Below are 23,641 nucleotides of genomic sequence, written 5' to 3'. Positions count from 1 at the left end.
GTATTACTTGTATTGCGTAGCAAATTCACTTAATTATTCAATAAATCCCAGAAGACATTTATTCTTAATTATTCTTCGTATAAATTGTTTACATTTCCACTTAAGAAACTTAATAAAATTTAAGATATATACATTGGATAACAATTGTATGTTTTATTTAATTATTACTTATGATCATCACCAGTTCAACACGAGGCTAATCCGGTCCTTATAAATCACAACGCTATCCTAAATAGTTAGGTTAGATTTTAGGTAAATTTAATTTGTGTGAGGTGTCTTCTTAAAAGGCATCTTAACACTTGAAAACACAAATATAATTATAATAGGAGTTGTTTTTCTCCACTGAAGATTGAGATTAGAATCTGCCCAATCTGGAATAAAATAAGGCTTTTTTTTTTGCAGATGTTCTGCAGTTAAACGAAAGAAAGAAATCTATTTAATGATATATTTTTAATAAATTGAGGTATTTCATATTTATTTCGCAGCATACATAAGGAAAAAATATGTGCATTAAATTTTGTGATGGTATGTCATCATACTGTTAGGATTGATTTCAGGATTACGCCAGAGAAAATTTCCTGAAATTTGGAAATATTATTTACTAATAATAAATAAATTTAGAGGGAAAAAGCAACATTAAATGATATAAATAACATAAAAATAAAGATAATTACTTCAAAATTGAATTAGCATAATCAACGAGTACATGTAATATAATTTAGCGAATATAGTTATATTACATGGTTAGCCTAGATGACTCATTACTATCTTTGAATTTTACTGCAAAATGACAAGGTATTTATTAAAAAGAAAAAAAAGGTTTAAAAAGATTTTGCGGTAAAATTCTAGTATAATTCTTTACAACACATATTCTTTGATTCTAACCTCCATGGTACCGTATACTAGGATTAAACCCATTTTGTTTTATACGAGAACAAGTACTTTCTTTAGTTCATGCACTGCACATGCGATTCTCTCGATTCTCGAGGTTACTGGAAACCATAAGTTGCGGAAAACTTGCTTTGCCTTTCTAAAAGACAATCAAATTGGAGCTGCGAAAATTGGCTCTATGCCAGCTGCCCGAATGACACTCACGTGATACACAATTCGCCAAAAAAGTATCTCTTCCGACGTCGGCGCAAAACTCGTTTTTTTTTTGGCAGGATCGTTGTATGAAATTCGCTGACTTTCCAGATTTTGACCAAAATACTTAAATTCCCTGACTTTTTCCTGAATTTTCGAATTCCCTGATTTTTTCCGGTTTTCCAGGTAGCGTGGCAACCCTGATTTGTGCAGTTCCACATTAAACAGTATTAATAGTTTATCAGTTACATCTGATAATAATAATAAGGCTGTTAAATTGTTAACTGACCAATATGGATGAGATGATGTTTTGATAAATGTTCACGAGTAACTTGTTCAGTTTTCCACTCTTAAACATTTTAATGATGTCAGAAGCTTTTGAAAGTAACTAGATAATTGTCAGATGCAAATTTGTAGTTTGGAATTTCTTCAAACACATATAGGAATTTGTTATGACATGCGATTTTAAAACATTTACTCTTTGAATATAATAAACCAGAAATTCTGAATATAAAGTTGATGATTTAATCAGCTTTCTGAATGCCCACTTAAATGTGAGAGAAAGGATTGGCTTGACAGGTGACTCTCGAAATGCGGTTCATCATTTCACAGTCTAAAGGAGTATTAATTCTGACTCAACGGGAAAACCTAAATAAAAATTTATTAAGCGAAATTATCAATTCAGAAGTGAATAAAAATGTCCAAAATACTTGTGTATTTTGTAATAAATATCATGGTTTTGAAACATGTGATTATGCACGTAATATCAGTATTGAAGAAAGGAAATCTACTTTAAAGAAATGGGGGTCTGTTTCATATGTTTGAAGAAAAAAAGAAAACAATCAAGACGGTGTAAAATAACAGCAATTTGTATGTCCCGTAAGAGAAGACATTTTGATATCACGTGTTTTTAACTCAAATAACTGTCTCAATAAAACAAAAGCTAGATGTGAAAATGAAATAGATGAACATGCTATTTTATCAAATTCTTGCACAAAAGGAAATGCATTTGCAAACTTAAATTGTTAATATGATAGAAAATGGGAAAGAATATCTGGCGATTATTATCACAGATTTAGAAAGTCAGAAGTGTTATAGAAGCAAATTTGTGGCTGAGAAATTGGGTTTGAAATTCCTAGAAGAAACAGTGATACACAATTTCTTTCCGTGAGTTAAGAAAACAGAAACACATGAAGTGTCTCATGAAGCCATCTAGTATTAATCAAAAATACAGTATAAAGTCCGAGATTCTGGTAAGATGGCATGTAGAAATTATAAAATTAAAAATATGAAATCATGATTTACGATATAATGGAGCATTCATGATCAAAAGGGTGTCAAAATTAAAAAAAAAAAAAAAAGGCTTAATATTAATTTGTTCACTTTATTAAACATTTCTTTGAATGTAAATTGTTTAAGTTTCTTGGTTTTTTGTGCTAATACTCTCTCTTCAATTCTATACACAGACATAATTTCTTGTTCAATTACAAAGTTCCACTGTTCAAGTACTGCAGTGACTCTGATGAGAAATCTGACTCTGATAACTGGTCAATCGAAATTTTTTCATTTTCACTAAATTCTCTCTCACTTTCTTCACTACTGGTAGCAGCATTGACCATTGTCACCACAATGAAAAGCTTCTATTATATCATCTTCATTTACTACCACTTCTCCACATTTTTTTACAAAATCCATTATTTGAAAAATTTTACCTGTGGTTTGCGATATCTGAAAGCTTTCAAATTCGTCGTTATCATCTTCATCATGAAATATGGTAGCTGGCCATAAATTATGCCAAGAATTTTTTAAAGTATCTAGAGGCACATACCATGGTGATTTTAAAATTTAGTTAAGCAATCTGTTGACTATGTACATTCTGTTTTTAAGTTGATATGAAATATTTTGGCTTCAGTCATTAGCATTTCCCCCATCAATAGCATGCCCTAGCTGAATCTCTTGCTTACCATTCAAAATCATCACTTCGTCATAACTGTCACTTTTAGCATAGTGAGTAATTTTTCTGTTATTCATTGCGAGTTGGGTGTCAGAATCCACAAAAAATTCGTAAAGTTCCTTTTTCTGTTATGTCATATAAGCTTTCCAATGCCATACTCCTCACATAATTTTGAGGCGGATACATGCTATCAATTTTTTGCATCAATTCCACTTTTTTTAATGCACACTGAAACATGCTTTCGCTTTATACATCCTGTTGCAGGTCCAGAATTAAAAACTGCTTTTGACATAATTGAAAGTTCTAACTTTAGTTTTTTCATGAAATTGCTGTAATTATAACAGCAGGCAAAAAATAAAAAGTTGGAACAAATCAGAAAATTAAGGAACATCCCAATCTGCTAGATTAACTGAAATTCTTTTGAATTAGTAAAGTTTAACTTTTAGCCTAGCTTAACAGCATCTGCTACATATTATTGGCTATATAGCATGAGATTGGCGACGAATGACAAAATGTACCGTTAAATTTTGTTTTGCTTCTAGCCTGCACTAAGACAAACCTCAATTGTATTAATTCAGTTATTTATTATGCTTATGTCTAATTCTTGCACATGCCTAACGCTTATCTGAGACTTAAATAAATAAATTCCCACATATACTTAAGCTTAGTGAAAGCAGGTGCTATATATTTTGCTGTCTGATCCAGTCTCTGCTGGTTCTAAATTCTACTACCAAGCACCTCCATAGGTTTTAAACTTTTGCTGCCCCTTAATTCTGGGACCCAGAGCTTTCTCTAAAGTCTAAATTTTATCATTCCTTAATTTTGTTACTCGGTGCTTCTCTAAATTCCAAAAAATTTGTCCTCCCTAAATTCTGCTGCCCAGTTCTGGTTTTACGTGAATAAAAAATGAGTTATTCATTATTCAAATAGCGCTAAATGTTTTATTTTGGCTACGGTATCATTAACAAAATCTATTTTTAGCTAATGGAAAGAAATTTTTCCTCGTCAAATTTAGTACATTTAACTAAAATTTGTAATCAGCACCAAGGGTAGTGTCAACATAAGAGGTTTCCATACTCTTTGTTACTCAACTACTAGTATATAAAAATATTATTTAGACATGGGTGCATGAGAGGTTACTCAAGTTTTCATGTGTTGATAAACATATGGGGGGGTGAAAGCAAAATATTAGTAATTGTAAAATCAACAATGTTTCTATGTAGATTGTTTCAGTTTGAGATGTATCCAAGCAGATACGGAGACAAATTATTGATCACACAAATTTATGCTAAAATGATTGTTTCTTCAATAATGATGTATTTTATCTAGTACCGAAGTGAAATAAAGAATCAAGATTCTCCACGTTTTCTTACGTGGAAAAAAATCAAATGTGCATGCGTAAAGCATTAAAAAAAAAAATCCTTAAAAAAATTTTTGTTGGTGACTTTAAAGTCCGGATTTTAGATCATTCTGGATATTGGACATCGAGATCTTGGACTTTGTATTGTATAGGGTACAATTTGAGGCCCTAAATCAAAAGAAAATTTGCTAAAATATTCTTAAGACTCTGTAACAGTGACTGTCTAAATGACTTAAATTAACTTGTCATATTTGTGAGTGTTGGAAAATATAGCTTATTTTTAAACCTTTTAATGCATCATCTCTCCTCCTTGAAATGTTTATTTAGTTTAGTCCTTATTTTAATATAATATAGTAGTTACTTCTACTTCTTTTCTTGCTGCCACTATTTGCATTGAGAACGGACTGTTTCAACCTAATTGAGATGCAAAAACGAAACATGATTTACGTCATCTGAAAAGCCGATTCGTGCTGATAGCTGATTGGTTGCCGTGAGATGACGTCATTCCTACTTCTGCTATAAGTATCTCGCGTCGCTCTGGCTCAACCCTTCTAGTTCCTGGTTTCCTGGCTGGTGAGTGAGCGGTTTCTAGCCCCTTCAACGGATGCATGCAGTCCGGTGAAAGAATGCCTTGATTCCGGTTTGATGGTTCCAGATTAAAATTCTTCAAGGCTGTCCTGTGAGTAAATGCCATGGGCGGCGTCCATGTTACTTCAACGAGGGCGGAATTAAAAATACGTGAGCGGCGATGACTCCTTGTGCAAATGAAGTTAGGCCGGTTTTAAGTGGTTTCACATTAAAATTTTTCAGGTGTTTTCTTGACCATTGTTTATGGACTTATTGAATGGGTAGCCTGCTTTATTTTTAGGCTGCATAGTCACTATTTAGGACATCTTCATTTAATTTGTTTTGTTTGTATAGAATGCCATTGTTTTGGAGTACAGGTAAAAATATTTGATGAATGATGATTATGTTGTGTTTTTCCTAATACTCTAATATTGTTGACATTTATTTTTGTGTTTTTATTTTATATTATATTGTTAATAAATTGGTTAAGTTCAAAATCTTTTATTGTCTTCAATGTCTGCACAACATGACTCAGGGAGCTTTCATTGCTACCACTGCTAAATGTTTAATTTCTTTAAAGTTTAAACTTTGCTTTAGCATCATTTTGGTTATGGGCCCAGTAGCTCCTGAGTTATTTTTAGTGCAGACTTTTGAAGTTTAAAGTTAATTTAGGACTTAAGAGATTGGGGGGGCGGTTTTTGTTAAAATTCAAATATGGCTACTGTTAGTGTCATGCATAATATTGCTAAACTTGATGCATGTAATTATTTTACATGGTCCAAAGATATGAAGTTTGTCTTGAATGAAAAAAATGCATGGCTTTTGGTTAAAGGTATTGAAAAATGTCCTGATTTGGATGATGTTAAGGGTATTACAAAAGAAATTATTGCCGACTATCAAAATAGAAGTCGATTGGCATTATCGTTAATTTATATGAATGTAAGCCCTGAACATAGAAACTTGATATGTGAAATTGATGACCCGGTAGTGGCATGGAATACTCTTGCCAAATATTTCCAGCCAGATCATCTGTCAAGACATATGTCCCTGTTTTCAGAGTTCTTAAATTGCAAAATCAAGCCAAATGAAAGTATTAGTTTCTTTTCTTCTAGATTAAAACGCGTAACTGAACAGTTAGCTGATATTAATCAGGCTGTAAGAGACTTATATATATGTTTCCAGTTTCTTAGGTTTCTTCCAGATAAATTTGATCAAGTAGTTCAGAATATTTTGAGGTGGCCAGATCAAGTTCATTTTTAAAAATGTTGAACTTGAAATTTTAGCAGAGGAAACGCGTCTTAATTTAAGAAAGATGGATAGGGAAAACTCCAATAAGACTATAGAAGTTCAAAGTACTCACTGTGAACCCAAATTTAAGCAGATTAAAGGGCTCAAGTGTTATAAATGTGGCCGTCCAGGTCATATTCAAATATACTGTAGAATGAGAGGTAATTTTTTCCAGATCACCCTCACCTGCTTCTTCTGTTTCCTCAGCTGTATCTAGTAGTAATAAAACATCTTCTAAGTGTAAGAATAAACCCAAGTTGAATAAAAGTAATAATTCCCATGCACAGTCCCATTTTATATAGCTCAAGCCAATGTTAACAATTTGGAAGAAAATGATGATAGTTGGATCTTTGATACGGCTGCATCTCATCATTTTTGTAGAAATCGTGAATTGTTTGATACTTTTTCTCCTGTGAAAAATGAGAATATGCTAGTAGCTATTGATGGGGTAACTTTTCCAATTCATGGGAAGGGTACTGTTAAAATGAAATTTGGGGATACGGTTATTTTGCTTAAAGATGTGTTATATTCACCTGAACTAAGACGAAATTTAATATCTGGACCTAGGGTGGATATCAATGGAGCAAGATTTTATGGTAAAAATGGGCAAATTAAAGTTACTGATGATGAGAATTCAACTTTGTACAAGGCTAAGTTGATAGGAAGTAACTATCATGTGTTCCCGAAAATAATCAAAAAGGGGGACAAATCTGTAAAATTTGAGGCATCCGCAGTTCAGAATAATAATAGTGAATTATGGCATGGTCGGTTTGGTCATATAAATTATGATACTATTGTCAGGACTAGTAAGAGACATTCAGTTCGAGGTCTTCCCGTGTTAAAGCACTCACCTAATTTGTTTTGTGAACATTGCCAAATCAATAAGCAAAGACGAATCTCCAATAGACCCTTAGAAGGTATTCAAGTAAAGAGACCGCTTGAAAGGGTTTTCTCTTATGTATGGGGACCTATTAACATTCCAGGTAGGAATGGTGAACATTATTTTGTTTCCTTTATTGACGAATATTCTCGTTACGTGGTAGTGTACCCCATTGTGGAGAAAAGTCAGGTGTTTGAAGTATTTGAAAGGCATATAGCACGTGCGGAAAGATCTTTGAACCTTAAGTTGAAATACTTTAGGACTGACAATGGGCGAGAATATGATAACGATCAATTCAGGTCATATTGTAATAAAAATGGTGTAAAGCATGAATTTACAGATGTATATACTCCAGAACAGAATGGAGTTTGTGAGAGATTTAATCAGACAGCTCTAAATAATGTACGTGCAATCTTGCACGATAGCGGAATGAGTTCCGAATTTTGGTCAGATGCAGTAATGTATTTTGCATATTCATTTAATAGAATTTGTCATAAAGGCCAAGATAGAACCCCATTTGAATTATACACTAAGCGGAAACCATCAGTACGTCATCTTAAGGCATTTGGAACGATTGCCTATGTGGGAATTCCAAAGGCTAAAAGAAATTCTAAACTTGATCCAAAGGCAACAAAGGGCCGATTAACTGGGTACAGTGTACGAACAAAAGGGTACAAAATTTGGTTGGAAAATGAACAAAAGGTAGTGGAAACCCTAAATGCTACTTTTAAAGAGTCGATTGGAATGCAGAAAAGTGGCAGTGGAGCTGCACTGGGCACCCTTCCTGATTTGGAATCTGAAGAAAGGGTAGAGTTCCAATCTACTGACACTCCAGTTGGCTATTTTCCTGAAATAGAGGAAAGAACCGATACCAATGTACCTTCTTCTACAATTGGCACTGACACTCAATCTACATTGAGACAAGTAACTTGGCTTCGTAAACCTGTTCCAAGGCCAGACGGCACTCGTACGGATGTGTATTATTTTGAGAGGGGGTCTAATCAAAGACTACGATCGCCAAATGATGTAGAAAGGTATTGCACTGAACATAATATTCAGTATGATCCTACCTTGTTTGATTTCAAGGGAAGCAATACTTATAGTGGTGAAATCGACCCAACTGGTACTCCTTCAACGTCGTATACCCGAGATAGCTGACTAGATGTTTCAACTCCAAAGACTTATAACCAGGCAATGAAATCTGCAGAAAAGCTTAAATGGAAAGAGGCAATGGAAGAGGAAATGGCCAACATGCGAAAGCATAAGGTATGGCATCTTGTTCCACTTCCTAAAGACAAGACTCCACTAGGTTGCAGGTGGATTTTCAACATTAAACGTGACGAATTTGGAAACATTGTTCGTTTTAAAGCTCGTTTAGTGGCTCAGGGTTATCAGCAAATTAAATACGATACCTATGATGAAACCTACCCTCCTGCAGTCAACTTTTCAGTAATAAGGCTCTTTTTCTCCCTTTTAGTTGCACACCTTGGATGGGCAAATATACAATGTGACGTGAAAAGTGCCTATCTCTACGCTCCCTTATCAGAGGAAATTTACATGTCCCAACCTCAGGGTTTTGTGGAGCGAGATAAAGAAACTTTTGTGTGTCGTTTAGATAGAGCCTTGTATGGTTTGCATCAGAGTGGCCGATTATGGTACTACGAGTTGGATAGAACACTATGTAACCTAGGGTTAATCAAGTTTGAGTGGTGTAATTGTGTCTATCGGTTTAGAGATTTTGTCATTCTGTTGGTTTATGTTGATGATATAGTTGTGTTTGGGAAAAGTGAAGTTCAGGCCAAAAGGATATTAAAAGTCCTGAGTTCACATTTTGATTTGAAAATTTTAGGTAAAACAAGAAAGCTTCTGGGTGTGGAATTTGAATATGAGAAAAATAGTGTTTTAATTCATCAGCAATTATATATAGAAGACATAGTTAATCGATTTAAGTCTTTTAAAATACAAATTACTTCCCTTCCAATAGTTAAAGGTGTGAAATACTCAAAGTCTCAAAGTCCCAGTACACAAGAAGAAACGACTGAAATGATGAATTATCCTTATAGAAATGTTTTGGGATGTCTATCGTTTCTTTGCAATCGTACTCGTCCGGATATAGCTTATGCTGTTAATATATTTTCTCAGTTCCAAAGCAATCCTGGTAAGTTTCACTGGGAAGGATTACTTAAACTGTTAGGGTACGTTTCCAATACCAGACAGTACAAACTCAGACTGGTATGCAAGGACTGAAGCTCAATATATATTCAGATTCGGATTTTGCTTCAAGTAGGGATGATATGGTGTCTATTGGTGGACAAATAGCTTTATTGGGAGAATCACCTGTATCTTGGCGTACATTTAAAGAAAGGGGAGTGAGTTTATCTACTATGGAGGCTGAATTTATCTCCATGACTGAATCAGCAAAAGAATTAGTTTGGTTTAAAAACATTTTGGATGAATGCATTCAGTTTAAAATTGCAAGTAACTATGTTTCGAGGCCAATATTGTTTGCTGATAACATGGCAGCTATATGTTTTACAAAATCACCCATTGAAAACTCAAGGACAAAACATATAGATGTGAAACTATTTTTCATTCGTGATCTATTGAACAGGGAAATTTTTGATTTAAAATATGTCCCAAGTAAAGATAATCTGGCTGATCCCATGACAAAACCGCTGACTAAGCATAACCTGGTAAGATTTTGTGGAACAATTTTCCTATGAAATTTGTTTTTGTGTGTATTTAAATTAAGAGTTTTGTTAATTTGAAAAATATGTTATAAGTCATATTGTGATGGATATTAGGTAAATGTAAAAATTGTATAGTGTAGAATGTTGTATGAGTGACCAGGGCCCTGGGTAAATGTATTGAGTGTATGATCATATATATGACTTTGTATTGTTTTGTAACATGTTGGACTTTCTTGCTACGGTAAAATTTTTGAATAATGGGATAAGATTTTCCCAAAGAAAAATTTTCTTAAAAATTTCTGAATGAAATTGTGATATTTATTTATTCTTATTTTGAATTTTGTAAAGATACTGGCATTCGGTTTTTATTTCAGGTCGGAGATGATGATGTGGGGGGCATTTGTTGGAAAATATAGCTTATTTTTAAACCTTTTAATGCATCATCTCTCCTCCTTGAAATGTTTATTTAGTTTAGTCCTTATTTTAATATAATATAGTAGTTACTTCTACTTCTTTTCTTGCTGCCACTATTTGCATTGAGAACGGACTGTTTCAACCTAATTGAGATGCAAAAACGAAACATGATTTACGTCATCTGAAAAGCCGATTCGTGCCGATAGCTGATTGGTTGCCGTGAGATGACGTCATTCCTACTTCTGCTATAAGTATCTCGCGTCGCTCTGGCTCAACCCTTCTAGTTCCTGGTTTCCTGGCTGGTGAGTGAGCGGTTTCTAGCCCCTTCAACGGATGCATGCAGTCCGGTGAAAGAATGCCTTGATTCCGGTTTGATGGTTCCAGATTAAAATTCTTCAAGGCTGTCCTGTGAGTAAATGCCGTGGGCGGCGTCCATGTTACTTCAACGAGGGCGGAATTAAAAATACGTGAGCGGCGATGACTCCTTGTGCAAATGAAGTTAGGCCGGTTTTAAGTGGTTTCACATTAAAATTTTTCAGGTGTTTTCTTGACCATTGTTTATGGACTTATTGAATGGGTAGCCTGCTTTATTTTTAGGCTGCATAGTCACTATTTAGGACATCTTCATTTAATTTGTTTTGTTTGTATAGAATGCCATTGTTTTGGAGTACAGGTAAAAATATTTGATGAATGATGATTATGTTGTGTTTTTCCTAATACTCTAATATTGTTGACATTTATTTTTGTGTTTTTATTTTATATTATATTGTTAATAAATTGGTTAAGTTCAAAATCTTTTATTGTCTTCAATGTCACCACAACATGACTCAGGGAGCTTTCATTGCTACCACTGCTAAATGTTTAATTTCTTTAAACTTTAAACTTTGCTTTAGAATCAGTGAGCAATACTATTTTAAATGGAAATAAGTATCTATTTGACAACTCAAATAAAAGATGTTCTTATCCCCTTCGCGCCGGGTAGCGCAAACGTGCGCTTATCGAGGAGGCCGGCAGTGTCTCACGTGATCGTCTGTCTAGGGCCAGGGGCTTTTTGGCTATTAAGCCTAAATCCATGAAATTTCCGTAGTATCAACGCATTGTTTAATAATGCTCTATAGAGTATTTAAACGGCTTATGCTTTATATATATATACTTTACCTTATTTCTTGTTTAAATGCATATTTTACACATTTAATTTTCATTACTCACCATTTTATATGACTTTTAACATTATACATCTGAAAACTAAATATATTACTTAAAATTCACTTTTTGTATGAAAAATTTGAAAACGGATCTACACACAGTCCTACGTTACATTCCTTGCACTCGTAATAACTCATTTGCCGTTTTGGAGGATTTTTCCGGGAATGTGAACAAACGAAGCATCGTCGTCTCATTTTCTGATCAGTTTCTTCTGAAGTTTTGGAAAATGTCTTTCAGTTAATCTGAGCAGATTTAATGATTCTGCTGATCTTGGTGTGATTGCAACGGTAAAAACAGAAAGAATTCACGTCTAAGAAGATCGAATTATTTTCTAAAACAGAAAGAATTCACGTATAAAAAATTTTCTATTAAAAAATATTTATTCTGCCTGTTTCTATTAAAAACAGAAAGAATTCACGTCTAACAAGATCCAATTTAATCCGAAATACCCAATGCTTTAGTGAAAATAAAACTTCTCAACTTACAATAAACAACTACCTCGTGCGAATTTAAAGAGACGTCATAAATCACGCCATTCAGAAACATTTATTTCCCCTTTTGTTTAGATAATCAAAAACACGTGTATGGGAATCATGCTTCTCTCATTTCGAGTAGAAGGTCTAATGTACATATATCTGAAACCATATGGACATACAGTGCCCTCTTGTGGCAGAAATTATAGTTTTTAAAACGTTCCAGGACACTGGCACAAATACGTGATAGTTGGGGTGAACGGGAAAACGCTGTGGCACGCATGCATGTCAGTCGGAAAGTGAGTGTGTTCATTGCTGGTACGTAGACGTGACAGTTGGCGCGAAGGGGTTATAGGAGCAGATTTAGATGGAAAATTAAAGATCTATGAGGGTTGGAACTTTAATAGTGGCAACTATTTATTTACAAGGAATACAAAAGTTATTCATGTCATCATGTTTTACAGTCCTTCAATATAGTCGCCAGCATTGTGTACAGCCCGTTTCCAACGATGTGGAAGTCACAGAATACCTGTAGCTGCGCCTGTTTTGTTGATAATTTGAATAGACCGGTCTACTGCCGCAAGAATCTCAGGAACAGTTTGGAAGTGAGTGCCACGAAGTGGTTCCTTCATCTTAGGAATTAAGTCATAGTCACAAGGGCTTAGATCTGGGGAGTATGGTGGATGGTAAAGCACTTCCCAGCCCCATCGCTTGAACAAATCAGTCACAGCTTGCGCTGCATGCGGCCAAGCATTGTCATGCAAAATGAGAGGAGCGTTCTGCAGAAAGTGTCGCCGTTTTTTTCTCATAGCTGGTCAAAGATTGTGCTCCAAAAATGAGCAGTAATACTGCGCAGTGACGATCTGCTGTGGGGGGAATGGTATGCGTTAGGATGACACCATCACAGTCCTACACGAGAATCACCATAACTTTCACATTGCTGGGGTTCTGACGAAATTTCGAACATCGTGGTAACCTGTGATGATGCCATTCGTTTGATTGGCGTTTCAGTTCTGGCTGGTACGATCGGACGCAAGTCTCATCCAGCGTAATGATACGGCATAAAAAAGCATATCCTTCATGCTCATAGCGCTCCAGGTGGGTTCGGGCAGCATCGTATCGTAGCCATTTCTGCATTTCCGTCAATTGATGTGGAACTCATCATGAAGCAATTTTTCTCATGGACAGGCGTTCCTTAAGAATGTGCAGCACAGTTGTATGCGCTAATACTGTGTGTCCGGCCAGCTGATGAATCGTTTGGCGGCGATCACTGTCCATTAGTGCGCTTGCACGTCTTCATCGCTGACACTCGGACGACCTGGCTGCAGCATGTCTGCCACGTTTTGGCATCCTTCATTGAATGTGTTCACCCATCTTACTACGGTTCTGCAAGGCAATGCAGATTCCCCGCAAGCCTCTTGAAGCCCTTGATGACACTGTCGTGCTGTACGACCTCTGGCACATTCAACTTTTATCCAACATCGTTGTTCTTGTTTTGAAAACATCCCGACAACACTTACTTTAGACCGTGAGCTAATACAAGGATCCGTTCTTCGCGTCACTCCGCATGCGCATGACGTAGGCAGGACAAGTCTTTTTTCTGAGAGGTAAGGTAGGTATGTAGTTCACGTGTGGTATACGCAATATTCTTTGGTTTTGTTGCATAGCATTTTTTTCAGCTGTGTTGCCACTATTAAAGTTCCAACCCTCGTATTTAAGGGCTAAATAGACATAAATAATTATTTAGGCTGCACAATTCTAGGTAAGGGTAGCAATGAAAAAAAAATAATAATGAGTTCTCCATTAGTGCTCTCTCTTCACGTAAGCAATGCTCAAGAGTTTGATTGGATCTATGGAGATTCTTTGGGAATAACTGATCCTGTTGAAAAGGAAACAAAAACGGAATTAGAAGAACTTGCTTTTAAACACCATTAACAGAGATAAAGAATGTCCAGATGGAGGACAAAATAATATGAACACCTGTGAAATAATGGAAAATCTTTATTAAAAGGGAGTTGGACCACCCTTTGACTAAAGTACAGATTGAATGCGACGTGGGTTAGATGTATAAAGGTCATGGACAATATTTAAAGGATTATTTAGCCATTCCTCCTACAAAGCGGTCTCTAATTCTGAAAGTTCGGATCGAGGCAGAGATCAGGAATGAAGTTTGGACTCCAAATATGCCCATAAATGTTCAATAATATTCAAGTCCGGAGACTGAGGGGGCCAAGCGAGATGTTCAATTGCATCGTCATGCTCTTTGAACCATTCTTGAATACAGCGAGCAGTGTGGATAGGGGGCATTGTCGTCTTGAAAAAGTGTTCGCTCCCCAGGGAATACAATCTGGACAAAAGGATGGACATGATAACCTAGAATGCTTAGATAGCGATTGGATGTGATCCTCCGATGCAGAATAACAAGTGGTCCAAGACCGTGGCAAGATATCGCATCCCATGCCATAATGGCGCCACCCCCTTACTTCACAGTCGGCAAGAGGCAATCAGGATGAAATGCTTCTTTGGGCGTTCTCCAGACGCAACGCATCCAGTTATCTGAAATAAAGTGAATGACGATTCATATGGCCATATTACCTGTTGCCACTGTTGTGGGGATCAGTCTTTGTTATCTCTGCACCATTGGCATCACTTGAAAGCATTAGTTGCTTTGAATAAGGGTTTACGAATGGCCATTCTGCCATAAACGTTCACAGCATGAAGTTCCCTTTTGACAGTTTTTGTTGAAATGGGGTCCTGGAGATGACTGTTCATTTCGGATGTTATCTCGGATAACGACTGCTTGTGCTTTCAGGCTACTATACACTTCAAGACTGGTCTATCCCTATCAGCCAGCTTTGAATTTCAGCCACTGTTGTGCTTTGAAGACGTCGTCTTACCCTCTTTTGTGTACGCTGTCATAATGGCTGATGCCATACTCCTTGCACACCCCGCAAGGTTTGCTGTTTCCGTAACTGAGGCTCCACTTAAACACGCTCCAACTATCATTCCTCTTTGGAACTCTGACATTTCAACTTCTAACAGGCAGTTTGATCAAAACATGCAATGCAGGTGACTGCTGTTGAGAGACTGATACCTTCCCCTTCCTGCTCACTAGGTGGCACACTTCTGTTGCAGGTTGCGCGGCTGTACTGCAGGTGTGAAATACGTCATACTTTTTCACAGGTGTTTGCATTATTTTGTCCTCCATCTGTAGATATCAAATAAGAATTCCCTGGTTAGAAGGTCATTATTTATTGTTATACAATAAAAGTTTTACGTATGAAAAGACTGAAGAACAGTGAGATTCTTTAATTCTCCATGCAAGATAGAAGCCTGCCAACAAGTATTTAATGAGTGGGAAAAGGAAAATATTATTGAACAAATAAATTCGAGTGATTTACGATAGGATACGAATGGTCAAATTTCAAACTGATGCCAAATGGAGAAGCTGTAAATTCAGAAAGATTATTAATATCCTCTATAAATGTAGAGAAAACAGACTTTTTCTATCAAATATCTTCATGCAAGATAATAATTAAAATTGCAGCATAGATTTAGTTACTCATTTGTCAAGAATTACTACATGACTTGTTGAGAAAAGCAAGGGCCATTAACGGCAGGAGAAACTGAGAAAGCAGAAAAGTTTAAAGAGAGTCCAAGAAGCTTTTTCACTTGGGAAAGATGAAAAAGAGTACGGTCTCTAAGAAACAATTACTCATTCAAAAGGATTATTAAGAGTGAAGATAAAAGTTTTTATGCAAAAAGATGAAGAAAATTTTAGACTTCCTGCAGTATTACCTTCTGATCACCAAACTTTTAAAAGATTAATAATGTGGAAATACCAAGAACTGGAACAAAATATTTAATGTCAGCATTGCGAGATGATTACTGAATACTGAAGAGTAGGAAGACAATCAAGAAAATCAGACTTGTTCTGTTAGTAAAAATACAGCATGAAACTGGTGAATGTTATCTATTGGATAATTACTAGATGATCATATTCGAGAAGCTTTAGTTTTTGAAGTCGCAGAAGTGGATCTCTGTGGTCCCTTGCATTTAAGAAATGCATCTAAGAGTTGAAAAGTATTGTTTACTTGTGCTGCTTATTGAGCTGTACACACTGAAGTAATAATATCATTGTTTAGGGATAGTTTCCTTCTAGCACTAAGAAGATTTATTGAGAAGAGGTCCCTCTAGATATATCTATTCCAACAATGGAGAAATTTCACGAGAACAGCTAACTGGTCCATACTGCAGGAATTCACATCATTTAAGAGAATAAGTTGGAAATTCAACCCACCATCATCACTATGGTGAGGTGGCTTTTGAGAGCATCTAATAAGAATGTTAAAAAACTTATTCTGACAAGTTTTAAAAATGCTTATCTAGATTATGACCTAAATGCAGTACTTGGCAATGCTGAAAATGTCACGAATAATAGACTCTTGTCTTACATCTCTGAAAATAGCAATGATCTCAGACCCTTAACTACTATAATATTCTTGCAAGAAATAAAAGAAGCAGGAGTTCTAGACTTGAATCTAATTGATTCAAGCATTATGCTTATAGGCAAAGAATTATAGAATAGCTCAGAAATGATCTAGAACTGAATATTTAGGACAGCTGAGAGAGAATGTAACAAGACCACGAAGGAATATAATTTAGAGGAAGGGAATGTCGTCCTTGGAGATGTTAATGTGATAAGAAACAACTGGTGTTACACCAAAGTCGTTAAAATGCATTCAGGTAAAGACGGAAATGTATGTGAGGCAGAAGTCAGACCAGACATGGGACCTGTTAAGAAATTATATACATTAGAAGTCAGAGACAATGACAAACTATCAAAAAACATTCCCAGATGTGACCAGTGACTGTAGTTCAATTCCAAGGATTGGTTTGTATACTTGGTTATGGGAAAGCACTCGGGGATGCCTTCATGGAAGACTTTCTCATGAAAACTGGCTCATATACATGTTACTCATGGGGAAAACCACAAAAACACCCATGCAACCAGCCTGTTTACTGGGATTCGAACCCCGAAACAAACTACCAATGTTCAGTGACTTTAGTGCTCGGCCGGCAGTGGGCCTAGTAAAATGTAAAAGAGGGAATGGAAGAACCTGTGGCTTTAAAATTTGTTCAGTTTCAGTTATAAATTTCTCAATCTCAAATGGGCAGAATATCGCCAACATTCTCCTAACTCGGTAATTGTGAGTGCAACTTTTGATTTTGATTTGTAGCAAAGTGGATTTTTTGGATGTGCAGAAATGCTGCGAAATGTGTTTGTAACTTTAATGCTTTATTAAATTTTTCAAAATATGTGATCATTTTTCTGAATTATGGTAAATTTGAAATTTCAGCAAAGATATTTACTATCTGCAGACCCATTTACAGAAACGGTAGAAGAAACTTCAAGATGAATATTCACTGTTCCATTATTGAACTTTCAATTTGCTATGACTGGCAGTTAATTACTTAACATTGAGTACTTCTAAATGAACAGAACCACTTCCCAAATTTTGCATATTTTTTACACATGGATATACATAATTTCAGTGCTTTAGCGAAATTGATTTTGCAAAACTTTACCAAATATGCAACCTAGATTTTGAAGCTGTCATCAAACAGTTCATGCTAGTTAAGCCAACAACTTCTTCTTCTTCAACAACTTACACTGTTCACTTGTTACAGCTGATTTATATTTCGTAAATGAAGTTTATTACAATTTAAAAAATTATTATACAGTATTATTTAAAATAATCATAATACAGTATTATTTATAAATAGTCATTTGGTATACATAGCTATTGTAAAATATATTATGGCTTTCATCATTTCTTCACCATACCACAACTGAATTAAACATTTAATCCACAACCAACATAGCGACTGTTGATTCAGAAGTTTGAAAAAATCTGGCTGGATTTTTTAAAGTCTGAACTGAGCTAGCTTTATGAAGTTTTAATTCACAATGCCAAAAAAAGATGGCAATTCTTGCATAAATTGCTGCGAAAGTATGAACAAACTTTGTCTGAAAACAGATTCGCTGCTAAATATTATTCATCAATAAACAAACCAAAGCCAGTATATGATTAAATGTATGCAAATCAGGACTGCATGCATCCATAATTGTTTGCTTTATATTTTTGTTCTGAGAATAAATTATCTGGGAATCCTTAAAGCAAAAACCTACAAAATCACACAACTGTACAGCATGGTCTAATATCATACTTTGCATATTTTCATTCATAATTAGCATATTACATATTTTCTTTATCTAAAATATTTTAGCAACTATTATTTAAAATCACTATGTATATTTAGACAAGCAGTTTTATACACATTTTCTTTTAAAAATATTCCAAATTTAAGGTTGGCAAGCCTTTCATAGCACAAGGCAGAGTTTCTCTTTTAACTTTATGAGCCACAGACCTCCCTCTGTTTGAATTATTTTTTTCTAATGCACTCGTAACTGTTTCTGAATATGTGTTTATATAGGTAACTTGATTAACATTATATAATTGGTATATGATACAAATAATTAATTATATTGAAAAATAGACTTATCTAACATTTATTTACTTGCAAAAATTATTGATATAAATAATAGGTACTACACTATTTTAATTTCTAAATTAACAGCAATAATCATAATACAGTTTTATTTATATAGAAGTTTTAATAATAATAATGAAATTAATGGTTAGAGAAGTTTGATGGAATGTTAAGGGTGTGTCAATATTACAACTAAGATTTACTAATGTTAGTGACAAATTTGTAATTGTAAAATTCTAAATAAACACTAATGTTAATGCTAACTATTAAAATTTATTAATACAAGTCAAATTTTACATAATTGCTCTCCTTTTCAAAATTTCCCATACAGTATTGAGAATGTTCAACTCAAATCGATGTTGGAAATGGTATTATTAGAGAGGCTGTGAGTGTGAAAACTCAGAAGGTGTTCTCTACAAAACAGTTTAAACTTGATGGATAAATTATACCTAATATTATACTATTACTTTATAAGGACTGACGATATCGTTGTCACCTTAAAACTAAAACTCTTCTGCTTTTCCCTTGAAGTTAATGTCTCCTACATAATTTAAATGCTCATTTTCAAAAACCTTAATTCAAGGGGGCAACATTAACTATATCATTTTAAGAACTTTAAAGTGCATATTGAAATATATCTTCAAATTTTAAGAAATTAAATAAAATCTTTTCACTGCATGCCCTATCCATGACTTTTTATTAACTATGCCAATTTGACAGGGTGTTATCAGTATGAGAACTTTCAAATCTAATTTGTCTGTCATTCATTCATTATATAAAAATATGTTAATAGAGCATTAATTTATTTTACAGAATACAATAATTCTACATGCTTTATGAGGCAATATAATTTATCGACACATATAATGTAACGAACAACATCCAAGATGAAAGGGTACATACCAAGTAAAACCAAAGTTTTCCTTTTATATCCAGGTAACCTCACTACTTCTTCATATGTTACAAGATCTAACTGATCGAAAACAGCATTATGCTTTGCTAAGTATTTATCTCTATAATGCTTCTTTTTCCGCCCAAAAAATGAACAATTAACTGCAAAAAGAAAGTAATAATTACTCAGTGATGACATAGTTTATTATTGCATGTAAAATGTCAGATTTGGTAACAAAAGCCTCAGACAACAGTTAACTTTGTTAAAACTCATTTTTATAAATTAATACAGACATCATTATGGTTCTTTCATTGAGATTTAAGGGTATTCCATGCCAGTTTTGTTGAAGTCTGATATTCCAAAGAAATACCTCAAAGTGTTTTTGAAAGCTGCATCATTATTGAACCATACTGCCACCATAAAATGATCCAAATGCTGAAAAAGAAGTTAGCTGGCAAAAGATCTAACAAGTATGCTGGTTGAGGAAGCATTCTGGTGCTAATTTTGTATTTTTGATCATTTTGATACATGTGAGATAGCATAATTTTGTTGCTGTTGATCAACTTACGATGCTTAATGCATTATTTCAGATGAACAAGAAAACTGACAATAACATTTTTTCAAAAGATTTGTACAATTTTGGTGTATATCTTGAACTTTTAATCAACTCATCAGTTAATTCTTCAACCAGACATAGCAATAATATTTTCACGATCTTATGAAAAAGTACTAATAATGTAATAAAGATTCCTTTTAATCTATCTCAAGAAGGCTGCACATAACCCCCCCCCCCAAAGTATATCATTTGAAACAGAAAGAAAGAATATTGACTGACGAAATATCCTACATATACAGCAAAATTTTTCAATTCAAATTTTTTAACTAAAATCATTGTGGGTTTAAAGTATGTCATAATGAAATAGAAATACATGTGCCTATTACAATAAAACAATTTACAGGGTAAGAAATGTCAGTTTTGTTGCTTTAATGAAAAACACTAGATAATAGAAAATGTATGCCAGAGAAAATTTTGTCAACACAGTCTTGAAAAACAAATAGAAGAAAATAAAGTTATATAAAAAAAATGCATGACATGATCTTTCAAAACCTTTCAGATGTCAAATACACAGCCTGATTTGTCTGGAATTTTTTAAGATAACAGAAATGTGATCTAGTGTTGTATAAATAGCATGCTAGATGCTATAAGATTAAATTACAAAGAGAAAATCATGAGAACGCTAAACCAATCCAAGACAAAACTATTGGTGGTCTGTGGCCTCAACTGCATAGACTTACGCTGACAAATGTATCCTAAATCTATACTAAAATTGTTTTGGTCCATAATAGCTCCTTAAATTTAGAATGACTAAGTTTATCAGATACCGCCCCCCCCAAAAATTTCTTTCACAAATCTTTTTTCTATGATCTCAAGATGTATTTAAATATTGTCTTAAAACTTAATTGAGAACAAGTTTATGCACCCAAAACTTTTCACTGAAAAGAGGAAAAATATTTTATCAACACAGAATTCTCTACCATTCCACAAATTACTTAAGAGGATTTCAACTCATCAGTATTTTAAGCATTGTCATGTTACATGGAAACTACACAGTCCAGTCACATTAATGTGACCATCTGTCAAAAGCCAGAATAACCACCTTTCGCAGAGCGGACTGCTGCGAGACGTGCAGGAAGAGAGTCACATAGGTCCCTGAAGGTGTTCTCTGGGATGTTGAGCCATGCCGACTCTAATGCCGTGGCCAGCTGCGCTAGATTACACGGTTGAGGATCCATGGCGCGAACAACTCGATCGAGATGGTCCCACAGATGCTCGATTGGGTTTAAGTCAGGTGAGTTTGCTGGCCAGGGGAGGACGGTAAACTCATCCTGGTGCTCTTCGAACCACGCACGTACACTGGCAGCTGTATGGCACCTCGCATTGTCCTGCTGGAAGATGCCATCATCCTGAGGAAAAACAATGCGCATGTAGGGGTGAACATGGTCCACAAGGATAGATGCGTACTTGTATTGATCCATTGTGCCTTCCACAATGATCAGTGAACCTAGAGAATGCCAGGAAAACATTCCCCAGACCATAATGCTCCCGCCTCCAGCTTGGACCGTTCCGGCAATGGTTGCAGGGTGGTTCCTTTCAGAGGTTTCACGCCTTATACGCCAACGTCCATCTGTCCGACGGAGCATAAAACGCGATTCATCCGAAAACGCAACCTGTCGCCACTCAGTGGACGTCCAGCTGCTGTACTGGCGTGCAAATTCTAGCCTTCGCCGTCGATGAACAGCAGTCAGCATAGGTGCAGGAACCAGGCGTCTGCTTCGGAGGCCCAGACGCAGCAATGTTCGCTGAATAGTACTTTGGGAGACACTTTTGGTAGCCCCTTGGTTCATTTTGGTGGTCAGTTGCTCAACGGTAGCCCGTCTGTCTGCCCGAAGGCATCTCCGCAATCGTCGTTCGCCTCTGTCATCTATGGCCCGTGGTGCACCACATTTGCCACGTCGCTGATTTTGGACGGTCCCATTTTGCCATGCACGGTACACTTTTACCACGGCGGCACGCGAACAGTTCACAAACTCAGCCGTTTCAGAAATGCTTCCACCCTTGGCCCAAAAGCCAATGATCATGCCCTTTTGGAAGTCAGATAAATCGCTTCGTTTCTGCATTACGCCAATGATTGAAATGTTTTCCGAAGCCCTCACACACCCTTTATATACGCTCAACTGCACTGTGCTGCCACCTGCCTTCTGTGATTGGTTATTTAACTCTGACATGGAAAGTACGTGGTGGTCACATTAATGTGACTGGACTGTGTATATGCTTACAAATACCACTGCCTTCTCTAGGATTCGAACCCAGGGTGGTCAGAATGGCAGTCAGTGCCACTAACCACTATACCAGCTAAATCAGCTGGAAAGTTAAACTCAGCTATTTTTTTTAATCTATTAAAATTAACACAGTGTGCAACTGTAATTCTCATATTTTTTTCAGACCATTCTATCTGGACTTACAGTGATTTTGATGATGGTACTTACCTTTGAAAGCACACTGGCTAACTCACTGCTGCATCTAGGCATATACTTGATCTTTAATTTTTTTGTTGATATTATTAGCAATGTTATTATTGATTACTAAGCTTACCACAGAATACTGATAAATATGTTTAGTTCAATGTTGCAGCTGTTTATGAACTAGAACTTGCAATCAAAACAAACTGTTTTAACTAATTTTTCTTCTAAAAGAAATTTTTGCATGGATATAAAAATACTTCTAAGAAAGCAAATTTTAATATTAACTCATTGAAAAAACTTTGCCTTTTTAGTTTTTGATCCCTTAACAAAGTTTAGAATTAAGTAAAACCAATAATCTAGAGATTGTATAGGTATATATATATATGCAATTTTTTATATTTGCCTGGATTCTTGTTAAACGGAACTGCTGAATTAATATATCGCCTTCAACAACAGGCACGGAAAAAGCAATTTATTTGAAATAAAACAAATTTTACCATCCTTCCAGAAACATTTTAAAAAAGTGTTCTAAAACAATCTAACCTCTGACAAAAAATATAACATAGTAAACAATTCAACACAGTAGATAAGTGTATTGCTAAATTTACATGTTCTACTATAAAAGAAGTATCAGCATATATCATACAGAAAATATAGAGAGACAGGACACACAGAAATGCTAATAAGAAAACGTAATGTTTCGAATATTTCAAACAAAAACTGTTGCTCTTTTCAGAATACTGCACATACATATTAATCTCATAAAAAAAGAGAAGATTTAAAGGTTGAGTAATTTTTGTTTTTGATATTAGCATAAAGTATGAATATAATGTAACCTTGATCATTGCGAGATCGTTCCATTGCTAAACTTGCTACCCTCCATTCCTGAAGTTCTGGAGAAGGAATGAGACCAGCAGTAGTATCTGAGTTTTCTTTCCTTGCTTGCCACCAGTTGTGATCATCTTTACTGATTACTTGCAAAATGTCTCCAGTTTTAAATTTAATGCCTGCCTGAGGACATGGTATGAGATCATCATCTTTTGGATCATAATCAAACTGTGCCCGAACAAATATCTGAAAGTAACTTTTAATTACAACACTAAGATAAAAATTATATTTATTAAATAAAAGTATTTAACAATCATATAAAAAATTAAACTACTCCCAATAACAGAACTAAATATTTCCATTACAGGATATGCTCAAATGCTTTGAGCTTTGTATCTACTCATATATTCTTTCCATTAACCCCTTCG

The 23,641-nt window shown here is 35.1% G+C and overlaps 1 protein-coding gene across 1 annotated transcript in view; it reads right to left on the bottom strand.

Annotated features, from left to right (window-relative positions):
• Positions 1 to 23,641, bottom strand: part of LOC118183902 (peripheral plasma membrane protein CASK-like) — a 367,998-nt gene that overhangs the window by 58,291 nt on the left and 286,066 nt on the right. Inside the window, exons 17-18 of the mRNA XM_085807886.1 lie at positions 23,222 to 23,459; positions 19,373 to 19,522 (exon numbers count right to left, since the gene is read on the bottom strand). Of these exons, the coding sequence (XP_085664012.1) occupies positions 19,373 to 19,522; positions 23,222 to 23,459 (388 nt within the window). The remainder of the gene's footprint in view (positions 1 to 19,372; positions 19,523 to 23,221; positions 23,460 to 23,641) is intronic.

The sequence above is a fragment of the Stegodyphus dumicola genome, chromosome X1 (assembly GCF_044657685.1).
Source record: "Stegodyphus dumicola isolate Sdum_Otavi_A_Nest chromosome X1, ASM4465768v1".
Lineage (NCBI taxonomy): Eukaryota > Metazoa > Arthropoda > Arachnida > Araneae > Eresidae > Stegodyphus > Stegodyphus dumicola.
The sequence above is the reverse complement of the archived record's forward strand: the minus strand, read 5'-3'. Positions and strand labels throughout refer to the sequence as shown.